The 25291-nt window shown below is 39.3% G+C and overlaps 1 protein-coding gene and 1 pseudogene across 3 annotated transcripts in view; both read left to right on the top strand.

Annotated features, from left to right (window-relative positions):
* LOC308404366 overlaps nucleotides 1–16680 on the top strand; it is a 32350-nt pseudogene extending 15670 nt beyond the window's left edge. The window contains exons 7-13 of the transcript in view: nucleotides 3562–3587; nucleotides 3885–4643; nucleotides 4799–4947; nucleotides 5092–5223; nucleotides 5513–5600; nucleotides 6199–6418; nucleotides 16395–16680. The product of the transcript in view is annotated as an uncharacterized misc_RNA (transcript). The remainder of the gene's footprint in view (nucleotides 1–3561; nucleotides 3588–3884; nucleotides 4644–4798; nucleotides 4948–5091; nucleotides 5224–5512; nucleotides 5601–6198; nucleotides 6419–16394) is intronic.
* A 3598-nt stretch (nucleotides 16681–20278) lies between these two features.
* On the top strand, nucleotides 20279–25280 carry LOC308404401 (uncharacterized protein). Of its 2 annotated transcripts, XM_080894427.1 has the most exons (5): nucleotides 20279–20400; nucleotides 22434–22530; nucleotides 22904–23014; nucleotides 23464–23630; nucleotides 23963–25280. In XM_080894427.1, exons 2-5 carry the CDS (start codon nucleotides 22441–22443, stop codon nucleotides 25008–25010), a joined length of 1416 nt encoding a protein of 471 aa, XP_080750553.1. In that variant the 5' UTR covers nucleotides 20279–20400; nucleotides 22434–22440; the 3' UTR covers nucleotides 25011–25280. The 2 variants fall into 2 exon arrangements, with proteins under 2 accessions (XP_080750553.1, XP_080750552.1); XM_080894426.1 differs by lacking the exon at nucleotides 20279–20400 and having other exon boundaries at nucleotides 22194–22530.
* Nucleotides 25281–25291: the final 11 nt, after the last annotated feature.

Genomic DNA, 25291 nt, shown 5'->3' with positions numbered 1-25291 from the left:
GAGACGTGAAAATATACAGCATAAAGAAAAGTGTAAGAGACTCAGCAGCAGATTAGAATAACAGTTATACATTTAATAAATCACCAAATGAATCCAAGAAACGAGCAAACCTGTTCCGACAATTTGAATTTGTATTCCCTCAGCTGCAGACTCGCTGCTGTTTAAATGTTTGAAAAGGAAGATTAGATATAAAAAACGTCAAACATAGACTCAGTCTGCCTTCACATTTGATATGAGGCCAGCACGTATAGTGGCCTCAGCAGGCTATTACTGAAATACACGTGCTATATCATAAACTATGATATAAACAGGGAGGTCCTATTAACATGTTTAGTTTTAAAGGACACCTTCCTGCCTTTAGTCTCATTCATGAGCAGTATTAGTTTTCTTCTAACATCCAGAAGTCTGCACAATGTGTTTCATAGTTTGTAACAAGCCTTTGACAGGTAAACATAACATGACCGAAAAAGCAAAAAAAAAGAAAAAAAAAAAGAGAGAGAGTGTTGACATAAGAAGAGAAAATTCTCTCAATTATGGAGACAGACAAATGGTTCATTTATGTTTGATGTGTGTTTATTCCTCCCTAAATATCGTCGGTGAAGTTCGCCATGCATGTCAATTTTCCTGCGCATTTTTATACCTCTGCCAACAGAGAGAGAAAAAAAAATCACATTCTAACAGACAGCTGGTGCTTAGAATACAGTTGAATAACTATTAAAAAACAGATGATATTTAGATGATAGTTCAGTCTAACACATGTGCCAGTGAACCATTAAACGTCTGTGAAACTATGCAGTTATGAAACGTAACTTTAACCTCAGCCAAACCGATTTGCTCAGTTGTAAATAAAACAGCGAAGTAAACGTGACCCGACAGACAGAACCTGAGTGAATGAAGTCCAGCGTTTAACCACTGAGAGCTAAAACTCAGCTGAGGTTTGAAAGCTGTGTGCCGGTGATTGGACATCAGCCGCTGATAAAGCTGTTCGCCTATAAAGTGCTCTGTAAGGAAACGAGCTCCAGCAGCTCTGCGCTCGGGGAAAACACTATATTTACTTATCTTGTGCAGAAAAATGCGCTGACATTGCGTTATATCGAGCACCGGCTGCCCAGTTAAACTGTGACTATCACCAGGTAACTAGGCGTGTTTCTTGAATTAGCAGCAGGTGTTAAACAGCTGACAGATGAGGAGGAGGATGCATGCAGGTAAACTGAGGGTCTGTTGAGCTGATCGCTGGTTTCGTGAGAAAAATGTCAGCTCGTTCTTTATGTTACAGAAGCACAGAGACACAAGACCAGGCGGAAAGAGACGATCGTTCGGTGAAAATGAGAATCTGCGAATGCAACATGTGGAACACGGAGAGTGGAATATGTAAACAAACCGGTTAACGTAACCCCCTCGGTGCACTCTGCATGCTAACTGTTAGCAGAGCTAGTGAAATCTCTGAAAACATCTGAGCACTTTTGCAAACATGTTCTATGTTGACAACCTGACCAGACATACGTCGCGACATTCGCGGCTAAAACACTGTTAAAAGTGTAGCTGGTGACAGAAAAACGGGGTATTTTAAAACTACACCACCACCATTGCTGCTTGTGATTTGATCTGCATTCTGGGATAACTGGCTGCCCCAAGTCTACACAAGCAATCGATTTTCTAGGATCGACCTGTTTTGACTTACTTTGCACGGCAACCAATCAAATGTTAGAGAAGCTGCATGGGCAGCGTTAACCCCGCCCCCTGAGTTTGATGGGTGAGGCTGACAGATAAAATTATTTCATGACGAGAGCCAGGCGTCAGGACTGCCAAAATGAAATAAATAAATATATCATTAAATAATTAATTAAATGTGTCAATAATTAATGAAATGTGTCAATAATTAATTAAAATGTGAAATACATAAATAATTAATTAAATGTGTCAATAATTAATTAATTACATGTGTCAATAATTAATTAAAATGTGAAATACATAAATAATTAATTAAATGTGTCAATAATTAATTAATTACATGTGTCATAACTATTTATTTAATTAATTAATTCCAATTTTAATTAATTATTGCCACATTTAATTAATTATTTAATGGTGTATTTAATTAATTCATTATGGCAGTCCTGGCGTTCCATACATTTTACTGTCCAAAACATTTATGCAATAGATGTGTCAATTTAATGTGAAATAGAGCCAGCAGTACTTTCACAACTTGTGAGTAGATACAGCATTAACTCTGCCCTGGAAGATGTAGGAAATACAATGGAGAGGCAGAGGAAGTACCAGTGTTGTAGTCAATGGGACAGCATGCAATGAATGAAAACCTTGAAGGAGACCCTCATCACCACTAGAGTCTCCCAGAAAGACACCATGCTCATTTCCTATCAAAAAACAAAAAACCCAAACACGATAGCTCTTCAAGAGTAAAATAAATCAATGATTAATAACATTCTTGTAGACTGATAGAAGAGGCTGATATCTATGAATATGTAAGTGTTAATAACAGTCCAAACATGTTTCAAAATGTTTTTGAGAGATCTTTCATATAAAAAATATGATTAAGCTATTTGATTATCTTAGTTGCAAATCCTTTAATATTTGTTACTACTCCAAGAAAAGTGCGAGTAGCTACATCAAGACTTTTTCCAGTTGCCATGTGGTGGTCAAAGTTGTAGGCAAACTTTGGTTAGGCACATTACAAATAGTAGAGTTAAGATTGTTGAATTGAAATTTGTTAAGACTGAGAGATATAAAGTGAGATTACTTTTGTATGCATGTTCTTGCCAAATCACTTTTGTCTCAAACATTACTGTATATTTTTACACTTCTGCCCAGAAACGACTCATAATCAATTAATTCCGACTCTGCGGGACAAGACCACATGAGCATGATGCCGTTTCAATATCTGTTTCTCTCAGTCAGGTAATTGTGTTTGGCATGTTGTATCTTGTATCTTATCACCTTATATAAAAGGTGAGGTCAGGGGGGGAATTTCATTGACAAGCACTCAGAGTGCCGTCTTCAGATGTGACAAACGTGCATGCTTGTGGTTTCAAATATCCAGGTGGTTTCGTATCTTTTTCTTGTGTATCAAAGTTTAGTGAGGATTGTAACTGACAGATGTGAAAATGGCTGTGTATTAATAAATATAAAAAAGAAGCTGAAAGGTAAATTTGATTAAACACAAGTATGTTTTAAGGCTGTATCCAGTTAGAATGGAGTCAGGACTCATGAAACTCAACAGGATCTTTTGGACCTCTCTTATTAAAGTGAGTTCAGTTGAATTCAGTTTTATTTAAATAGTGCCAAATCACAACAGCAGTTGCCTCAGGGCACTTCAACTTCATTCTTCACATTCTCCTCAAAAAATCTGGAGAGATCATCACACAGACTGTATAAAAAACTTTTTATTAATTCCTTTATTTTACCAGATATGTCTTGAATGATAACTCTCCATCACCTTTTAAATATTGGCTTAACCTTGAACCTCAACACTGGCAGAGTCAAATCATCAATGGGGTTACAGCTTGTTTGAATTCTAACAATCCTGACTCCTTTGTGTTTCAGTGGCATGCATGGAAACAGTTGCACAGGCACCCACAACTTCCTCAGATTATGCAACAGTGTCCAAGCCTATACAGTTGAAATGACCATTGTTTTACATTACTTCACTCCGTCTCTACCCGACTAACAACAACGTCGAGCTCTGACATTTTTACTAATTTCTTAGTGGATTTCTCATACCGGATCAGTCCTGCTTTTTTCAGTACTGTCAACTTTATTCCCATTAACTTTTAACCCATTGTGAAATGAGCAATACTGTACAGAAGAAGTGAGTCAGAGTTTAACTTTGAGTTAATAATTATCTTTCCTGTGATACTTCTACAAAGGATCAGACCACAGCTGGTTTTCCTGCTGACATTCAGACACCATGGATCTGCGTCTCACTGCCTGCGTCCTGATGGTACTTTGTGCGACATGGAGTGCAAACGGAGGGAACATTTTGGTGTGGTACACCGAAGGCAGCCACTGGATAAACATGAAGCCTGTTCTGGAGATGCTGGTTGACAGGGGACACCAGGTGACTGTACTGACCCCGAGCTCGTCAATGTACATGAACACCAATGAACCTTCCCGCTTTCACTATGAGCCCTTCAACGTCTCTTTCTCATTGGAGGCTATGGAAGAGTTTCTAGAAGAGTTCCTCCGATTCTCCATATACGAGATTGATTATATGAACTACTTGGAGCTCTACATCAGATTCATTGACATAATGAAAACTGACCTGCAGTTTTCTATCCAGTATTTGGACGGTGTGGTGAAATCAGAAGCCGCCATGAAGAAATTGAAAGAAGGAAAGTACGACCTTCTCTTGGCTGACCCCCTCTACCCTGGCAGTGACTTGGTAGCAGATATTTTGGGGATCCCACTCGTCTTCTCTTTGCGCTTCTCCTTAGCTAATAACTGGGAGAGGCATTGTGGTCAGATGCCTGCTCCACCATCCTTTGTTCCCGGTGCTATGAGCAAACTCACAGATAAGATGGACTTCTCAGAGAGAGTGTGGAACTATCTCTTCTACACTCTCCAAGACATCATGATTGATCACACTTTTTGGAACGTATTAGACAGATATTACTCTGATGTCAAAGGTGAGCAAATAGGCGTAAAGCTCTGATTTATAAAACTATTTAAAACTTGCTAAAGATTTAAACGCAGTTTTTTAAATATCCCATCAGATCTGATTAAGAAAATATGCCTTGTATGAACTATTGGTGATATGTCCTTTACTTATGCATTGCAACAGGAACTCCCACCAGTGCCTGTGAGTTGATGAGTAAAGCAGACATCTGGTTAATTCGAACCTACTGGGATTTTGAATTCCCTCGTCCTTTCCTCCCCAACTTCAAATATGTTGGTGGGATCCACTGCAGACCTGCTAAACCTTTACCAGAGGTAAGGACACTCAACTATTACCATCTGATTAATCATTACATCACAGAATATTCCTGCCAGGAGCAGTGAAGCCATCAAAATATTGAACAAAAATGAGAAAACAGCTGGTTGGCTGGTGGTGGGATAATATTCGACTTGTTACAGGATCTGGAGGAATTTGTGCAGAGTTCTGGAGATGATGGCATTGTGATCTTCACTTTAGGATCCATGATCAACAACGTCACCAAGGAGAAGGCAAACATGATAGCTTCAGGCCTCGCTCAGATCCCACAAAAGTTAAGTTTTCTTTAAGGACAAGTGTCCTCTTTTTTGGAAATCAAAATATGGTCACCTTAGACTACTAGGACTACCAAAACTACCATTTCTACCATCTCAAATTTTACATCACTCAGTTTTTCCTGCGAAAAGTCAGATTTTGTCTGTTTGTCTGTTGTTTGTCTGATGATTTCTAATGACAAGTCTTGAGATGTCCCCTACCCTTCAAGTCTTGAAAAATTGCATTACAATATAAAACTAGCATACAAAACCCCCCCAATCATGTTAGCAAATATCTTACTGTTTATAGGTGCTGTGGAGATATAGAGGAGAAAAGCCAGAAACTTTGGGTGGCAACACTAAAATATATGACTGGATCCCTCAGAATGACCTCCTGGGTAAGTAATGTGGGTACCAATCACAGATGAATAACGGATCAATAGATGATGGGCAGTATAGAAACATTGATTCCATCAAAACTTATCTTAGTGAAAACAGATTCCACAATGATGGCAAATTTTCACTGCACACTGAACATAATTTTTTCTACAAAAGTTTTTAAAAGCCTGGAGCTTATTTTGCCACATTCAACACTAAATGTTTTATTGGAGGCTGTGAGCATTTGTTATATTAAAAACAAGGAGAACTGAATGAAATATGATTTTCTCACAGATGAAATCATGATTACAAGTTGCACGCTGCGCTAAACTACTTTGTTTAGTTCATTTTCTCAAAGCTGTTCCACTTTAACAGATGTCTGGACATGCAAGTTAAATTTCAACTTAAATCACTTCTTCACATATATTGACATTCCCAAGTAGTCCAAGTGTGTAATAAGTAATTAAATGTTTAATGGTTTGTTTAATGGTTATTTGGCATGTCTTATGTCACCTTAAAACTAAAGCTAAGTACTTGTCCAGGTTTATTGAAACCTTTTTGCTGTCCAAGTGTGAAAAACTTACTCCAGATGTTTCATGGTTATTTGACATGTCTTAGGTCACCCTAAAGCTAGAGCTTTCATCACCCATGGAGGCACAAACGGGATTTATGAAGCCATCTACCATGGCGTTCCCATTGTGGGCATCCCCATGTTTGCTGACCAGCCAGACAACATGGTCCATATGAAAGAAAAAGGAGCTGCAGTTATTCTCAACTTGAACTTCATGACGTCTGAAGGTCTTAGAGACGCAATCAACACAGTCATCAACTACAAATCGTGAGTTCTTTGAACTATCTGTATACTTTGGATTAGGATTTGAAAGTATAGATTTTATAGCAAAGATGAGTGTGGGCTCAAGAGTATGAAAAGTATGAAGGCCAAGCATAACATACCTTAAACCAGAATTATTTGCAATTTCAAGTCACAGTGATCAACCTACACTGAACACAATCTGGTCTTGGTTTCTCATTCGTTTATTTATTTTTTTTAATTGATTTGCAGCATGTTTTGGGGTGCTTTACAGAGCCTTTGCGAGGCTTTTTTTTTTCATAAATGTAAGTTGTTATGCTGTACCTTACTAAAACCACTGAGCCCTTTATTGTCACTGGAATGTGCATGTATTAATTTAGCAAGACAAAAAAAGGTTTAAATGTTCTGGCAACACTTTATAACACAAACTACAAATATGGTGCAAGTACGCTGTACTTACGTGCATTTTGTGTCAAGTCAGGTTTTTGCAGGATATAATGAAAGAAGTACACTGTAAGTACCCTGTACTTTCTGGAATGCAAACCATATTATGGAGTCACCAGCGAAACAATGAAACAATTACAATGAATGTAGCGCCCACAACTAAGGCACAAGTAGCCTTTAATTACATGTAATGTTTTGTACCAAGTCAGGTTTTTGCAGGAAATAATAAAATAATTACATTGTTAGACTACAAGTACCCTGTAATTAAGTGCAATTTTTTGTGCAACATTTTTTAGTTACACCATAACACAACCCATGCCCCAGAAAGCACAGGATATTTCCATTGTACTTGTTTTATTGTTTCTTGCAAAAACCTAAATTGTTGCCTGCAAATTGCACATAAGTGCAGGGTACTTATACGCTGGTCGTGTTAAAAAGTTTTAGCAACCCTTTTGTACTTTGTTTTAATTTGCTGTTAAACCTCTTTTACAGTGATGGAATAGTAGAACACACACCAAGAATACCCATTCACACAATCAAATTCGTTTCACTTAAATCTGCAACAAACTAAAGTTATTTCCATGTCTCTTATTAGGCTTTGAGACCATGACATTTAACGTTTGGAGTTTAAGCTCTAACGTGCAGCCATCTCCTTAGAAATAAACAGCAGCACCGAGACTGCACAAAGTGATTAAATTATTAACTGGAGTTGAGGGCTCTTTACAATAAATTTCAAGATTAATGATTTTCTGTACCATTAATCTCTCGCCTCATTTAACTGTTTATTCTTGCAGTTTTATGTTCTTTAGAGATTAATTTTAAGAATTTTATCATCATCTGATAGCATCTCTGACTGGACTAGGTGGCAATGAAAGGGATCATTTCATACAGAAGCAGAGTCACATGTCCCATAAAACACCTCTTTTTGTGTGAGCGCACACAGAGCCTGAAATTGAGAGCTTTACATAGAAAGATGATAAAGACAGTAATCACAAGTCACTGAATGTACATGCCCTTGGGTTCTCAGGGCCATGCTCAGGTTCACACTTCAAAACAAGATTTCACTAATCAGTGGTTGATGTCACAGTGCCAACTTCTATATTTTATGTACAAACTATTGTTTTTCTGCTTCATAGGAGAATTCAAAAGACAGATTTACAGCATATCATAAAGTACGGTGGCCCCTAGAGACAAAGCACGTACAAAATCCAAAACACTTACAAAATCCAAAACACGTACAAAATCCAAAACACGTACAAAATCCAAAACACTTACAAAATCCAAAACACGTACAAAATCCAAAACACTAACAAAATCCAAAACACATGCAAACTCCAAAACACATGCAAACTCCAAAACACATGCAAACTCCAAAACATACAAAATCCAAAACACTTACAAAATCCAAAACACATGCAAATTCCAAAACACAACGGAAATGCTCCAGGACGCTAGGGGCAGTGTTGAGCTTTCTTTTACCTAGTAACTACACAAGCCAGGAAGTACCAATGACCGGATTTGGGCTGTATCCCAATTCAGGGTCTGCAGCCTTAAAGGCCGCATTTTAAGGCCGATTACGTCACAGCGACACGACGAAGGCTGTCCCAGTTCAAAGGCTGCTCGAAATGCGGCCCTCAAATGCGTCCTTCATTTCCCTGAATTTTAAGGATTTTGGTGTAGCCTTCATGGCCCAACATATCCCAGACTTCATAGCGTGGCAGTCGGTGTGGATAATTTTGTCGAAAAAAACGGCGGAAGCGGAGCGGCCGAAGAGTAAACTTTCAGAAGTAAGTACTGAATATTATGTCACTTATTTATGCGTGAATGTTTTTATAATGGAGAACATTAAAACATTACTGTTGGCCACATGTCGGGAAAGTTATGTGACATTAGCGATGTTTGTACTAACTTGGTTTTAAAGCCTTTACTTCAAAATATACGCTGTTCAATAGTTGACTTTAATCTTACAGAGAATGTGATGATTTTATGGATAATTAAAGTCAGTCATATATCCACAAACACAACAAGCTGAAAGTCAGTGATGCTGCTCGGTTTGTAGTCCTGAATATCACGGCACAAGCAGGATTCACTGCACTGTTAATGTTAGCTATGTTGTATTGCTGCCTCTGTTCGGTGGTGTCGAGCCAAACGCACTTTAACGTGTGTTTGAACGAGCTGACGGTTCACTCGTTAAGCTGAAAGAAAGATGCTTTAATCACAGGAGTCACACATGTGTCCACTGCACCATCTGGGAACTCTTCTTGTTTACCACTGTAATAACACAAATACTAAATCCTCCTTCTCTTGTGCTGTTTTGTAGCAGTGTATACACCTGAGACTGTCACCTGTCTGTCCATCCTGCACTCTCTCTCTTTTTCTTTCTCTCTGGTTGTGTAATAAAAGTATGAACATGTAGTTATAAGTTACACTTGTGTTTGAATCCTGCAGCTTATCACACATTTGATTTCCATGTGTGACAACTGCAAGTGTCCAGAGTGAGGACAGACTGAGGGACCCACTGCTGCACATCATCTGTGAGGCTTTGCACCCCTGATGATCCACCAGGACAAACTCAGCAGTGTGTGAGGAAGAGGAGGAAGAAGAGCCAGCAGCAGCTGACAGATGGAGATAATAGACAGACTGTTCCCTGTTTGTGAAGGACTGCTAGGAAAGTTTAACATAACTAATTGTCTGTCCTAAATCAGTCTTATTAGGTTATGTTCAAATAATTTTATCATTCCAGTGTTTTCAGTGTGGGAGAAAGTACTCAGGGCCTTCAAGTTACACACCATGAAAGGCAGCAACAAGTTTAACATTCAGAAACCTAAAGTATGTATCTGCAGCAGAATGGACCTAAAAATAAATGTTTGTTCCAGTTCTATGAAGCTTTGAGTATTTTGGATTAGTAGTACTGCTGTGTTTGTTGCATCATATTGCTGTAATTGTTTATATGCTTTATATATTCTGAGGTAAGTTGATCTATATTGTTACATCATATTCTATAAGGATGTTATGTGTTTGTATACTTTCTGCCCAGTTTGACCCATTTAGCAGAAGTCAGCCTGTTTAAGGCTCTGATATCTATTCTGTATGACTTAAAGCAGTTATGACATGGTCATGGTCCATAAAGGAATATTTAATATGTCAGTCTACTCTTCATTCTATCAGAAACAGTTTTCACAGCTTGTACATTTTCTTTTTATAAATATATGTAAACAATGAGCCAAATTTAGTAATGCCAACATACTGAAGGAACAACATTTGTCTCTTATATAGATTAGATTAGATTAGATTAGATTAGATTAGATTAGATTAGATTAGATTAGATAGAACTTTATTAATCCCTCGGGTGGGTTCCTCTGGGAAATTCGATTTCCAAAAAAGCACAGCACCGACAGAAGTTACAGAGTTACAGAATATTATATATATATATATATATATATATATATATATATATATATATATATATATATATATATATATATATACACACACACACACACACACACACACACACACACATATATAAATACAGAGACAATATAAATAAAATATACGAAGGGGATAAATAGAATAAATAGGAATAAAAAATAAAAATACAAGTGAATGAATTGCACATTTCAAGTATTGAGGTCTATTGCACTGTTGACTATTTACAAAAGTATTGCACAAAAGGTATTGCACAGTGAGGTGAAGAGGCACTACAGCTTAGTTGTTCCCCCCTCCTTTGTCCTCCTGTTTCCCCTCCCTCTCCCCTCCAGAGAGGAGTTAAACAGTTTGATGGCGTGTGGGACAAAGGAGTTTTTAAGTCTGTTGGTTCTTGTCTTGGGGAGAAGCAACCTGTCACTGAACAGACTCTTCTGGTTGTTAATGGCCGTGTGCAGAGGATGCCTGGCATTGTCCATAATGTCCATCAGTTTCTTTAATGTCCTTTTCTCTGCCACTGTCACCAGAGTGTCCAGCTTCATGCCAACCACAGAGCTAGCCCTCCTGATCAGTTTTTCCAGCCTGGATGAGTCCTTCTTTGCTGTGCTGCTCCCCCAGCACACCACAGCATAGAAAAGTACTCCAGCAACCACCGACTGGTAAAACATCCTCAGGAGCTTCCTGCAGATGTTAAAAGATCTCAGCCTCCTGAGGAAGTACAGTCGGCTTTGGGCTTTTTTGTACAGGTGCTCTGTGTTGCATGACCAGTCCAGTTTATTGTCCACCCACAGCCCGAGGTACTTGTACTTGTTGACCACCTCCACCTCCTCCCCCTCTATCTGAACCGGCAGTGGACCTGCTCTAGACCTCCCGAAGTCCACAACCAGTTCCTTAGTCTTTGAGGTGTTGAGTTGCAGGTGGTTTGTGTGACTCCATGCGACAAAGTTTCTCACCAGACTTCTGTACTCCTCTTCCTGATCATCCCAGATACACCCCATGATGGCTGTGTCGTCTGCAAACTTCTGAATGTGGCATAATTCAGAGTTGTAGCAGAAGTCAGAGGTGTACAGGGTGAAGAGAAGAGGGGACAGCACAGTTCCCTGTGGTGCTCCTGTGCTGCTGACCACTGTGTCAGACGTGATGTCCTTCAGCCTGACGTACTGTGGTCTGTCGGTGAGGTAGTCGGAGATCCAAGCGACCAGGCAGGGGTCCACCTCCATCCTGTTCAGTTTTTCCTGAAGCATATATATGCATATATATGCAGTTTTTCCTGAAGCATATATGATACACCTATATATGCACTGTCAAAGATACTTGTCTTTGAGTGAAGATTTAAGGTGATAAGACATAAATAACTGCAACTTGAATCTGTACTGAGGCTCAGTATTTGACACAGAGTTCATGTTCACTGCTGTAATAGCTAATAATGATTAATATAATAACTATAATATTGGCCATATTATATTTACATTACCAAAGTGATATGACTTTAGTCTCATGAACAACATTAGCTAATTGTTATTTACTAACTAATGTTAAATGACTGTTCAGTACAGAAATGAAGCCCAAAAATCATGTTTTACTGTCCTGTGGTCTCAGCCTCAGATACTTATCAAATCACACAAAGCTCTTGCAGAAACAAACAAACGAACAAAATATGTTCTCCTTCATTTCTGTCAAACAAAGTTGTATAACACGTTTCCAGCGGTTAGTATCATGGTTGCTAGGCAACCTGGGCAGTGTGACGGAGACTATACCGTCCCATACAGCCCAACAAACTTGCCGTTTATTTTGCAAATCGAGCTCAACACTGCCCCTAGCGTCCAGGAGCACTTCCATTGTGATTTGGAGTTTGCATGTGTTTTGGATTTTGTAAGTGTTTTGGATTTTGTACGTGTTTTGGATTTTGTACGTGTTTTGGAGTTTGCATGTGTTTTGGATTTTGTACGTGTTTTGGATTTTGCATGTGTTTTGGATTTTGTAAGTGTTTTGGATTTTGCATGTGTTTTGGATTTTGTAAGTGTTTTGGATTTTGCATGTGTTTTGGATTTTGTAAGTGTTTTGGATTTTGCATGTGTTTTGGATTTTGCATGTGTTTTGGCATGTGTTTTGGATTTTGCATGTGTTTTGGATTTTGTAAGTGTTTTGGATTTTGTAAGTGTTTCGGATTTTGTACGTGTTTTGGATTTTGCATGTGTTTTGGATTTTGTAAGTGTTTTGGATTTTGCATGTGTTTTGGAGTTTGTGCATGATATTTGGAATTTGTAAGTGTTTTTGGAGTTTGTACACCGGGGCCACCGTAATAAAGGTCTAATGAGCATAAAAGTTCAAGTACCACAAAGTTGTTGTTTTTTTAAATGTATCTCTTTATTTGAATTTTTTGATACAAAACAACAACAAACAACAAAAACAACACAATAATGTCACGGTTCTGGGTCAGTATTGACCCAGCATTCTGAGTTCTGATCTATTTTGAATGAACGTTTTGTTTCTCTGGTGTTTTGTTGATGATGATTATTATTGTTTGAGTTCTATGTGTTATATTCGGTATGCCTGCTTATGAGTCTGCGTCTGTGTCTCTGTCGTGTGCTTCCTGTTTTATTTTGTAGTTCTGTGTCCTATGTCAGTGCGTTCAGCTTTGTGCTCTCCCTGTCTCGTCAGTGTAATCAGCGTCAGCCGTGTCTCCCAGCTGTTTCCTCTTCGCTCCGTTCACCTCTTGTATTTAGTGTCTGTGTCTTCCCCTACTCGGTGTTGTGTCGTTAACGTCTGTTCATCCTCTTACCTTCTCCATGCTGTGTGTTTGTCATGTTCCAGTTCTCCAGCACCACTGTTTGTAAGTTTTTGTTCAGTTTTGTGACTCATAGTTTGAGGAGTTTTTCCAGCAATAAAGCTGCGTTTTCAGTTTAAGTCCTGTCTCCAAGAGTCCTGCGTATTGGGTCCACCACTCCTGCCTGCCTGCCACACAGTCAACCATGACAAATAAGCAGTCTGAGACATGTAAAAGGAAAACTAATAGAGTATGGTAAATAATTGGGTCTACCAGCCATTTACACATTTGTCCTGACAAACCCAACCTGCCATTGGAATGGGGCTGCCCCTCTCACTATAGTTTTCCTCAGATCATCAGGTAAGTAATCACTGGAGGGCGCCATATATCCAAAAAAAGTGTCACTTCAATTCAGTCTCTGCCTCTGCTCTGGCCCCAATCTGTAACAACCACCTATTGCCACCATCCCTCGTGAACTCGTGTATATGGGAGTCCACGAGGGATGGGTATTACATGTTTTTAGGATTTTTTTTTTTTAAACATAACACTATTCTAAGCTTTAGTGACCTGTCTTCTTTGTATAATTTGTATTATTATAACTTGTATCATTTCTTCCGCTATTGTCAAATAAGACACTGTGCATCTTCTATCTTGCCAGAGTTTCCAAGTCAGCCCCCTAAGCAATGGTAGGAAGAATTATTTGAGCTGAAGTCTCACAGTAAGGCTCTTATAACACAAAAAAGGGCGATCGTGGCTCAAAGAGTTGGCATTTCGTCTTGTAACCGGAAGGTTGCCGGTTCGAGCCCCGGCTATGACAGTCTCGGCGTTGTGTCCTTGGGCAAGACACTTCACCTACCGCCTACTGGTGATGGCCAGAGGAGCCCATCGCGCGATATGGCAGCCTCGCCTCTGTCAGTCTGCCCCAGGGCAGCTGTGGCTACAACTGTAGCTTGCCTCCACCAGTGTGTGAGAGTGAATGAATAGTGGAATTGTACAGCGCTTTGAGGGCCCCGAAAAGTGCTATATAAATGCAATCCATTATTATTATTATTAAATACCTTAATTAAGACATGGGGCAATTACTGAACCCCCCCCCCCCCCCCCCCCCCCCCAAAAAAAAAAAAAAAGTTGGGAACAGGACCTGGGCCTTAAGTTTGGGAAAGATTACTGGGACAAAGTAATTGACAGAATTCATACCTCGTCCTCATGTGCAAGACTCTCTCTTATTCAGTTTAAGACGGTGTACAGATTGCACTTCTCAAGATCTAAACTTTTTGCAATGGGTACCACCTCATAAAATATATGGCTCTTAAAGTAGCATGCTTATGACCGACATTAAAGTACAGTAGTATAGGCCTATTTAACACCTACATACAGTTTACACAAGACAATTTTATGTCTTATATGAATATTATTTATTTTAACTTTCATAAACAAGATGTGACGAGTGATAATATAACAACTGTACTGCATCAAAACATTCACAGCAGGTGGGATATCCAATCTTTAAGTGATTACCTGATGAATCCTGCTTCTGGGTCCAAACTACTCTGCATTTATTAAAGCGGTTTTAATGCTTTTTATTTTGTTCTATTTATTTTGAACAAGCCCCTAAAAACAGTCAGTGATCACTGTCGGCCTCTCTCGGTTTTTATTACTGCTAATCATTTTAAAGCTCAGTTTTTAAAACCTTACGATGTAACTACACCCCAGCCCATGCAGCAGAATATTAATGACTAACCTTGGATTGTGGATGGATTATCTCAGTTTTTCTCCTGACTGAAGTTTGGTCTGTTTACAGCATCCAGCCATTATTCGATTAAATTTGTTCCTAATCATCAGGAACTCTCGCGTCAACTTTTATCGAGTTGTAAAAAGTTACCTATCATACTCCAGCTTCACTGAGTTTATGTTATGCTAACATAGCTGTGCAGCTAGCCACCGTGCAGCACATAATTATATACCAGCTAGCCCAACTTCAGTAACCCTACAAACGCCACTGCTGTTTATTTTTCAGTCTTCATTTATGTTGGAAGTGATAGCAGAGCTGTACATTTTATCTTTTGCTGTTGCGGTTAAGCTGCCGGAATTATAGCTTCACGACCCTCCTTTGTGGTTCATGCTTATCGAAGTTCAGTTTGCTCTCCATGACGTTTCAGCTGACAACATGAATTACTATCGTGTGGTGGCCTCGCTGGATCCGCTGTCCACCCGCTGTGTGATGACCCTCCATGATGATGATGGTGATCCCCCCCACCCAAGGGAAATACACCCCTCTCAAGGCACTGCTGCTGTGGTGCTACTCCCTCTCCGATGCAGAGCTTGCTGATAAACTCCCTCTCTCAGGCCTGGGTGATGGTACAGCTCTCAAGCTCATGGAGGGCATGCTGCCCTTGCTAGGAACGGATGACGTTGGATTCCTCTTTCTCAGACAGTTTCCGTTGCGAGGTGACCTCGCCAAGTCCCCACTGCTGGCCGCAAAGGATTACCATTCACTCGCAGGAGAAGCAGGTTGCCTTCTCCTGGCTACCAAGAGCTTCGGCATCCAGGTGATAGTTCCCGACTCACCAACGGCATCTCCCGCGCCACGGATTCTCCAACTCATCGATTGTGGCTAGGATTGTGGCACTGCGGAAAAGGGCTGTGTTTTTACCATCAGTGCCGTTCCATCTTTGCAGTTTTAAGGCCCAGGGAAACGAGCCTGCCAGCGCTCTGTAGTTGCCGTGACCACTGGCAGGCTGCTCTTCACACAGGACTCGCGGTTGGAGAGACGTTTTCTGGTTCACTCCGGCTCACAGAAGAGCCTCGGGAGTCAACCCGAAAACGTCGGGAGCCTCCACAATGGCACATTATTTAATCTTTAAAAAAATTGGAGCTTTCCCATGTACCACCAGAGAGAACCCAAGTACTACTAGTGGTACGCATACCACAGTTTGAGAAAGACTGATCTAGACTATCTAAAATATACCCCGACATTCCTGACCTGTGTAACAGTGGCAACACATCCACCTCGTATTTAACTCATGTGTTTTTTACCTGCACAACACTTCAGTTATACAGGACTTTTTATTTTGCACTGCTCTCTCCTGTTTTGAGTGTTACACTCAAGCCTTGCCTATTTTTTATTTTATTTTATTTTTTTTTTGGATTGGACGTTTGGATCAGGACTGGTTATCAGCTGTTCACTAGTTCTCAAAAATTGTAATTGCCTGAACTGTAATGAGGTATATCTTTGTATCATTTGGTACTTATTTTATTAGCCCTGATATGTCAAGCTACATGTAAAAATTCTATAAATAAAGAGGAAAAAATAATAAAAATGTAACAATTCAGATTATGTTTTTTAATTCATATACACATTCACAGGTACAAAGAAAATGCTATGCAGCTGTCCAGCATCCACCACGACAGACCCATGAGTGCTCTGGAAGAGGCAGTATTCTGGATTGAATTCACACTGAGAAATAAAGGGGCCAAGCACTTGAGGGTCCAGGCCCATGAGCTCACCTGGTACCAGTATCACAGCCTGGATGTCCTGGGCTTCTTCCTCACTATAGTTCTACTTCTCATATTCATCTTCATCAAGACCTGCAGTTTCTGTTTGAACAGGTGTTGTGTCAGGAAAGAAAAAAAGAAAAGGAAGGCTAAATAACAGACTGAACTGAAACAGAGATGTGGGACCAGTGCAGTATTTGTTACTTACATGAGATTTTCTTTCATGTATGTTTAGTTTCCCACCATCTTATTCTTTATGTATCACCACTGATTACTTTAACTAATTACAAGTGTGTTAATTTGCATAAATGTACCTGAATTTAATCTGACATTAAAAACCAAATGCTGATTGGCTGTTGAGTATATTTTTTTAAGAAAAGAAAATTCATTCTATGCCTTTAGCTGAGTAACACAAGTTTCTCTTTTAGTAATCTAGGCATACATCCATGCCATCAACAGTTATATAGATATAAAAGGTTCAAATTAAAATTTTACATAAATTATGTTATTATGAATTATGAGGAAAAACAAAAAAAACACTAAATCATGTTATGAAAGAGGTTGATACAAGCTGATACATTTGGATGACAAAACTTCGTAAACATTTCCTTTGTATGAACATGTTGAAAAGTACAGGAATAAGTTTTTACTTAAAGTGCTGCGGTGTCCTAAAACTCAATTTTCCATTTTTTTTGACGATAGTTCAGAATATGAAAAGATAAAAAAATTAATATGAAAAAGCAACCACTACATCCTGGTGTCCTGAACACGATGTAATGTAATGTGGCTATATACAGTGTTGTGATATTTTGATACCATGGTAGCATTTACAGGATATTGCTTTGTAGTGAAAACTGTTACTCAATAAGGCCCATTTACTAGTTGTTTTTCTCTTTCTCTCTGACCCAAGAATTGATGTGTAAGACTCACAGGCTGGTACCCCAAGGTCGAAAATACCACAGAGACGAGACCACTTCCTTACTCCCATCCTCCCTTCTTTATCTCTTAGAAAAAGGCTCGTTAAAGGCCAGGTGGTTTGTTTCAGAATTCACTAATGAAAGAACTCTGTATTCTATGTCTAGGAGTGTATTTTGCTGGGATGATCATAAATTGTAGCTGAACTGATAAACTACACAAAGGATACTTCTTTGCTCACAAGGCAGGAAGACGTTTCCTTATTTGGTCTGTACTGGTTTGAACTGAGAACTTGCTGACACACGAACCTTTTTTTCCTCTATATAAGCTGTTATGTACTAAATAAACCTTTGAGTTGATTTGGGAAGGCAACCTGAAGCAGTCTGTGTTTCCTTGTTCTCCCAAGCTGCTCCCGGCGCTGTAACTAACCCAGCTGAACGGCATACTTGAGTGTTACTTTGAATAATTAGGAATCTAATAAAGAAAGGACAGAACTCTGCTTATCGGTGCTCGTGCCTTGGAGGGAAACCGGGACGGAGATTTTCTCTTCATACAGTATCTCACAAAAGTGAGTACACCCCTCTCATTTTTTAAATTTTATTATATGTTTTCATGGGTACAACACTAAAGATATGACACTTTGACACAATGTAAAGTAGTCAGTGTACAGCTTGTATAACAGTGTAAATTTGCTCAAAATAACTCAACATACAGCCATTGATGTCTAAACCGGAACTAAACTGGAGTCCGCTTCCACTCCTCCATTATGACATCATGGAGCTGGTAGATGTTAGAGACCTTGTGCTCCTCCACCTCCCATTTGAGGATGCCCCACAGATGTTCAATAGGGTTTAAGATTGTAGACATGGTTGGGCAGTCAAGTACCTTTAACCTCAGTTTATTTAACAGGGCACTGTTTTGGGGGGGAATCATTCTCTGTTTCAGTATGTCACAGTACATTAGCATTCATGGTTACCTCAATTAACTGTAGCTCCTCAGTGCCAGCAGCACTCTTGCAGCCCCAAACAATGGCATCCCACCACCATGCTTGACTGGAGGCAAGCCACACTGTCTTTGTACTCCTCACCTGGTTTCTGCCACACACCCCTGACACCATCTGAACCAAATAAGTTTGTCTTGGTTTCATTAGATCACAGGTAATCCATGCTCTTAGCCTGCTTTTCTTCAGCAAACTGTTTGCAGGCTTTGTTGTGCATTATCTTTAGAAGAGGCTTCCTTCTCGGACAATGACCATTTGATGCAGTGTGTGGCATATGGTCTGAACACTGACAGGCTGACCCTCCATGCCTTCAACCTCTACAGCAATGCTGACAGCACTCATACAGCTATTTTCTAAAGGCAACCTCTAGATATGATGCTGAGCACGTGCACTCAACTTCTTTGGTTAACCATGGTGAGGTTTGTTCTGGGTGGAACCTGTACTCTTAAACTGCCTTATGGTCTTGACCACTGTGCTGCTTCTCAGTTTCAGGGTGTTGGAAATATTCTTATAGTCTAGGCCATCTTTATGTAGAGTAACAATTCTTTTTTTTTTTTCAGATCCTCAGAGAAGTCTTTGCCATGTTGTGCCATGTTAGACTTCCAGTGACCAGTATGAGAGAGTGTGAGAGCAATAACACCAAATTCAACACACATGTTCACCATTTGCACCTGAGACATTGTAACACTAACAGGTCACATGAAACCTGGAAAGGAAAATAGCTAATTGGGCACAATTTGGGGTGTACTCACTTTTGTTGCCATGGGTTTAGGCAATAATGGCTGTGTGTTGAGTTATATAAAGGTGACAGCAAATTTACACTGTTGAACAAGCTCTACACTGACTACTTTGCATTGTATCGAAGTGTCATATCTTCAGTGTTGTTCCATTAAAAAATATATATACAGTGAGATACTGTCAGCTGAAGTTGAAATAGGGCCGGTGTTCTAGATTAATTGGCATTGTAAATTAACTGGTGACGGTCAAAGAAATGGGTTTATGTATTTATTTGTCGGGTGGTTTGCCATGTGTTTTTTTTTTTAGTTTTGAGGTTAGAGATTTAGAGATTTTTAGTTTTAAAGCCAAGTTAAGAATATTCATAGTTTAATTTCCAAAACTTGCATATGATCTTCAATTTGTAGCTGATCTACTGACGTATCACATAGCAGCTGGGGCAGTCTCAAATGGAGGTTAGTCCACTACTGCCACCTGTGGCCAAGTGCCATACTACTACCAGATTAACTAGTGACCATCTGCACCTGGTTCTATGACCACCTTGAGTAGAGGCTGAGTGGCTGCACTTAAACCTGGTGCATTCAGATCTACCCATAAACACGTTGAAAGATGCAATGCTAGCAATTTTGGATTGTCAACACTTAAACCAATCATTGAGCAAAGACAACAGGGATAATTTTTTCTGTGTATTAAGCCTGGGTAACATTTGTAGTCGCCTTCTGTACAGGGTAAGTCCATGCACAGTCCTTGTACGACTTTCCACAGCAGGTGCATTCAATAAGAAAGAAAATTTAGATTGTCAGAATCATTCATCTAAAGTCGGGCTGTTGAGTGAAGCAACTAACGATGATCCTCTAATCGCCTGAGCCAAGATAGATGGCAGACCAACTGTCTGCCATCTATAATCCAGTTTTGAGTTCCCTCCCCAGACACCTTAACGCCCACTCACATCCTGGGCCATCTGACCTCAGGAATTTGCATGATAAGGTGAGGCTAGGTTTCACGGACGATCTGATTTCCTCGTGTCAGCATTGTTCCCACATCATCATAATTAATGTTGTTCCAGGTTCAACATTGCAAGTGACCAATCACCTTCTTGTGACGTCATTCCTTTGCGACTTCGAAATACCCGCCTTCGAGTATTTCGAAATACAAGTGAAGAAGCGAAAAACCGCCGCCTGTCCGCCGAATTTGAAGTCAATTTAGGATACTTTCCTTTAATAAACGGTAAGCATTATACATATGTTCCTCACTTGGCTTGCTGTTTGCTTGCTAGCGATAGGCTACTTGACGACAGCATTAGCTAACCAGTGTTCTCTAGACCAGCGTTCCCCAACTTTTTGGGTGTTTCGTGGCCCGGGGGTTGGGTCAGGCAAAATTGCAGTAGCTTCCCTGATCATTTTACAAACATAAGTGAAGAGAATCTGGACTAAAAGGCCTAGACTTATGGTTGTGTGCTGAATCTATGAATCAAACTATCACCTGGAAACATAATTAACTGGTCCATAGCTGTGAAACTGGACATGAGTTCTTGATTCTATGGAGATTAACAGTAATCCAGAAATTTACAAATTTGTCCTGGTACATCGCGTAAATGTTGTCCCTGAGACATCGCGTAAATGTTGTCCCTGGGACATCGCGTAAATGTTGTCCCAGGGACATCGCGTAAATGTTGTCCCTGAGACATCGCGTAGATGTTGTCCCTGAGACATCGCGTAAATGTTGTCCCTGGGACATCGCGTAAATGTTGTCCCTGGGACATCGCGTAAATGTTGTCCCTGGGACATCGCGTAAATGTTGTCCCTGGAACATCGCGTAAATGTTGTCCCTGGAACATCATGTAGAAGTTGCCCTGGGACATCGTGTAGATGTTGTCCCTGGGACATCATGTTAAAGTTGCCAGAGACATACCATATGAAAGTTTAGCTTCTTTTAGCCCCTGTTTGTTTTATATTATTTTATATATATATATATATTTTAATATTATATTTAATATTTACATTGTATTGCAAAAAACCCCACAACAAGTTAAAATGAATTAATGAATATTGACTAATTAAACCTTCGTTATTTTTCCACCAGAAATGGACGACATAATTAGAAGAAGTGTTCTGAATGACGAAAAAAAAAGAACTGGAAAAGACACACAACTTTGTGTGCATGTGTCACAATGCCAGGAGGACCCATTCAGTGTTGTGTTAGAAAAATTGAACTCATTAACCCTTCATGGACATTATAAATGTTTAAATGTTGCCTCAGGTAAAGACAGGAAAAGAGACTATTACAAATTCAACTGCATCAGAGCTGGGAAAAAAAGTCGAAACAGCTACAGAGCAGTGGGCTGTAAGGCCTATGTTTCATTTAAAGTACTCAAATGTTGGAAAGACCACACAGTCATCGTGCAGCGTACATATGATAAGCATGATGGGCATGATCCTTCGGACCCAAAAGACGCACATTTCAACAATATTTCCAGTGATTTGAGGAGGAAGATTGAGGAACTGCTTTCCCTTGGAACTAAGCCAGCCATCATACTAACCGAATGTCATAAATGGGCCAAAGAACATGGACACAGAGATCTTCACAACAGAGAGCATTTTGTCACACCACGTGACATTGACAGTGTTAGAACCTGCATGATGAGGAAGAAGCACTTTAACTGTGGAGACAGTCAAAGTGTACATACCTTACTTAATGGAAAACATCAAGAACATGTTCTCTTCTATCAACCATACACATCTGACCAAGAACTAATGATTGTTTTGCAGACACCTGTAATGAAATCAAACATGGAGAACTATGCAAAACAGTTAGTATTTGTTGACACCACGCACTGCGTTAACCAGTATTCATTTCCCTTATTCACACTTGTTGTAAGAGATGATCATGGGCATGGAGTCCCTGTGGCCTATGCTATTGTCAGCAACGAAAGTCAGAAAACCCTGGAAACTGTTCTTGGAATAGTTTGTGAGCATTTCCCAACTTCCCCGAGGTAAATAATACATTGACAGCTATTGATTTTGAAATAATTCCTTTTCAAAAAAGTTATAACATGCCAGAATCTAATGCTATAGCTGCAGCATGGGCTGCAAAAAACTTTCCTTTCCAGTTGTTAAAGTTATTCCTATAGGCTGTATGCAGTATTTTATATATCTACTTGTGAGTTGAAATGTTTAATTTGGCATTGAAGTGGTGCTTTGAGATAGCAAAAACATTTTCATACTGTTTAATCTCATTTAGTGTTTTCTTTTTTTCTGTAGAGCATTTATGGTTGACAAAGACTTTGCGGAAATAAATGCTTTGCAGAAGGTTTTTCCAGAGTCAGCTATCCTTCTATGCTGGTACCATGTCTTGCAGGTAAACCACATTGTTTTCTTTTCACGTTGTCTAAGATGCACCTGAAACACATTTTTACAACAGGGTCCTGTTGTCATGATTTGCCTCATTGTGATATTCACCTACTCAGGTTAATGAATATAAAGGGATAAAATGTTGAGTGACTATGTCCATCCATTTAAGACCACAGTGCACTCATCTTCTGGTGGCTGCTTCCCAAAGCTCTTTTTGACATTTAAAAATATGTTTGCCTGGTTGATTTCTGTAATGCACAGGTCCTCTTGTCCAGTGAGTGACAAAGTTATTTTTGGACGTCAGCTTTCTTTTATGCTTTTTGTACAGCTGCTCCTCTGTCTCTCTCTCCAGATTAACTTTTTTTCTCTTACATTCACAGGCTGTTAATCGATGGCTTTCAAAATCAGAGTCCGGGGTCCATGGGCTTTCTAACACCCAAAAGAGAAATGAAATCATTTCTTTCTTTTGTAAGCTGAAAGCTTGCACATCTGTAAGTGTAATTTGTCTATTTCACATTTTGATTTCTTGATTACACTAAGAGCATAATAACTTTCAGTTGCTAAAAAAAAGTTACAGAGAGATACAAAATAGATTTTTGAAACAATTTCTAAAACTGGCTTCTTATCTTGCTTATCAAAACAAGTACTTAAGCTGTGCAGAACATCATTGTGTCACCCACTGTGCAGTAGAACTTGTGAGTGGGATTCTTTCACAGACAGATGCTGAAACCAAATATGCTTATAGGTTTAGTGTTCCTTCTTAGCCATTGTAAGGGAAGAAATAATTGCTTCTTAATACAAAAACACGACATATTATTAATAACTTAAAATTCTTAATGTTATTCAATAAAAGGAAAAGGGCTTCAATACATAATATTAAAGATTTCAATAGGTCTGTTAAATGGGTTGAAATATATTCTGTTGCATCCAATTCTCTTAGGAGGACGACTTTAAAGCCACATCAGCAGAGTTCTGCCAGACATTTAAGCAATACCCTTTGGTGTGCCAGTATTTTCAGAAGCACTGGGAAGGCATTGGCCACATGTGGTGTGACTACGGCCGTCGCTTCAGTCACGCTCGTTCTGAAACAAACAATGTGATTGAAAGGTATGATTTATTATTTTGACCTCATTCAATTGTATTGCTGAAAAAAAGATATTATGCTTTAATCCAAGAGGCTAAACTGAGTAGGTTCGTCATGTCATTGCCAGAACAGGTTTTAGGCAAATCCTTTAAATTCTAGCAGCGTTTTTTATGTTATCACAACAAAAAACAGAGTAGGTGGATTTGCCTAAATCAGCTAAACCGGCACAGAGCATTCCTTTATAAAAGACGTGTGCAATAGGTATTCCAATTTTTAAAAAAATAATACAGTCTTGATTAAAACTTTAAATTCCTTCAATTACAGTTACTAATCATTTCAAATAACTGTTTTTCAGATTTTTCCACCGCCTGAAATACCAGTTTTTATCTGGCTACAAGAATAGGCGTCTGGATGATCTGATTGAAGTGCTCCTAGGGAAGGCCGACGACTACTTGTCAGTCATAAAAACCCTGCAAGATGTGGGCCGCATGAAAAACAGGTTTGCTGACACCTTGTCTCAAGTTTCAGACTCTGCTTCAAGACTGATGGAAAGTGGTTGGGCTCTTAAAATTACAGTCAAGAACAGCCATGGAGTTAATGCATATCAAGTCCCATCTGAGTCAAGAGAAGACATGGTGTATGATGTCTGCCCTGTTGAGTCCTACTGCAACTGTACATATGGCTTACGAGGACTTCTTTGCAAGCATCTAGTGTTACTTGCAAAATTAGCAGAGGCTGACAATGACATCTATCCAAACAGGGAAACAGACATTTCTACCTTGGCAAGAATTGCAGTGAAAGAAAGGCATTACTTTGTACACTGTGAGGACTTGAAAGTGATAAAAATGCCAAGTTTGTTTGGAAATCTGTGTTTTTTTGCATCGGCTGCAACACTTCAGTGCACTTGTTGTACGTTCTCTCACTATAACACATGTGCTTGCCTGAAGGTGGCTTGTAGCCATTTTAAACAAATGAAAAACTCTCTGAAAAGTCCTCTATCAACTTTGAATGACACTCCTGTAGTTGAAAGCACAGACAAAAAATGCACAGAAGATGCAGTTGGAAAACTAAATGCTGTTTTAGACACAGTTAAACAGTGGGCATTCATTCCAGAGGGTATTACTCCAATGATAGATGAACTGCATACAAATGTCTTAAAAACAAAACAAGTAGGCAAAAGTATATGCCAGTACGAAATAAAGACGACAGATAATGCACGCAAAATTAGGCCATTGTATTCTAGCAAGAAACGTTCGGCCAGCATCGACATTCCAACAGTCTGTGAAAATGAATGTGAACAGTCGATAACCACTGAAAGAGAGACATCCTCTGGAGAAAATGAAAACCTTTTGGAATACAAAACAAAAAAGAGAAGAGTTAAAGCTAAGTATATGCACAAGTAGACTTTTGTGTGACATTTCAAAGGGACTGCATCCATTACTTCTGTTTATTGAAACCTAAAGCTGAATAGCTGTCTTAACTTTCTGCCAAGGAACAGTTGAAAAGAAATTGTTTGGTCTCTCAAGCAGTTGTTATTTATGTGTGTTATTCATTACTTTGGCTTGGTTGCTGTTTTTGATACAAATTCATCTGTGCCCATTGTAATATTTTCATATGTTACTATTTTTATATTGCTATGCATTATAAATAAAGGATTACTTATTACTATTAAAGGTCTGCATTT

This window comes from Rhamphochromis sp. 'chilingali' (assembly GCF_963969265.1).
Source record: "Rhamphochromis sp. 'chilingali' genome assembly, chromosome: 10".
Lineage (NCBI taxonomy): Eukaryota > Metazoa > Chordata > Actinopteri > Cichliformes > Cichlidae > Rhamphochromis > Rhamphochromis sp. 'chilingali'.
Note: the sequence above shows the minus strand (reverse complement) of the source record. Positions and strands in the feature narration are given on the sequence as shown.

Bases quoted from the DNA above. Each gene is read 5' to 3' on its own strand.
- LOC308404401 (XM_080894427.1), top strand. From the start codon at position 22,441: ATGGTTGACAAAGACTTTGCGGAAATAAATGCTTTGCAGAAGGTTTTT. The intron at 22,531-22,903 runs GTAAACCACATT...TTACATTCACAG, and splicing joins GCTGGTACCATGTCTTGCAG to GCTGTTAATCGATGGCTTTC. The intron at 23,015-23,463 runs GTAAGTGTAATT...CAATTCTCTTAG, and splicing joins AGCTGAAAGCTTGCACATCT to GAGGACGACTTTAAAGCCAC.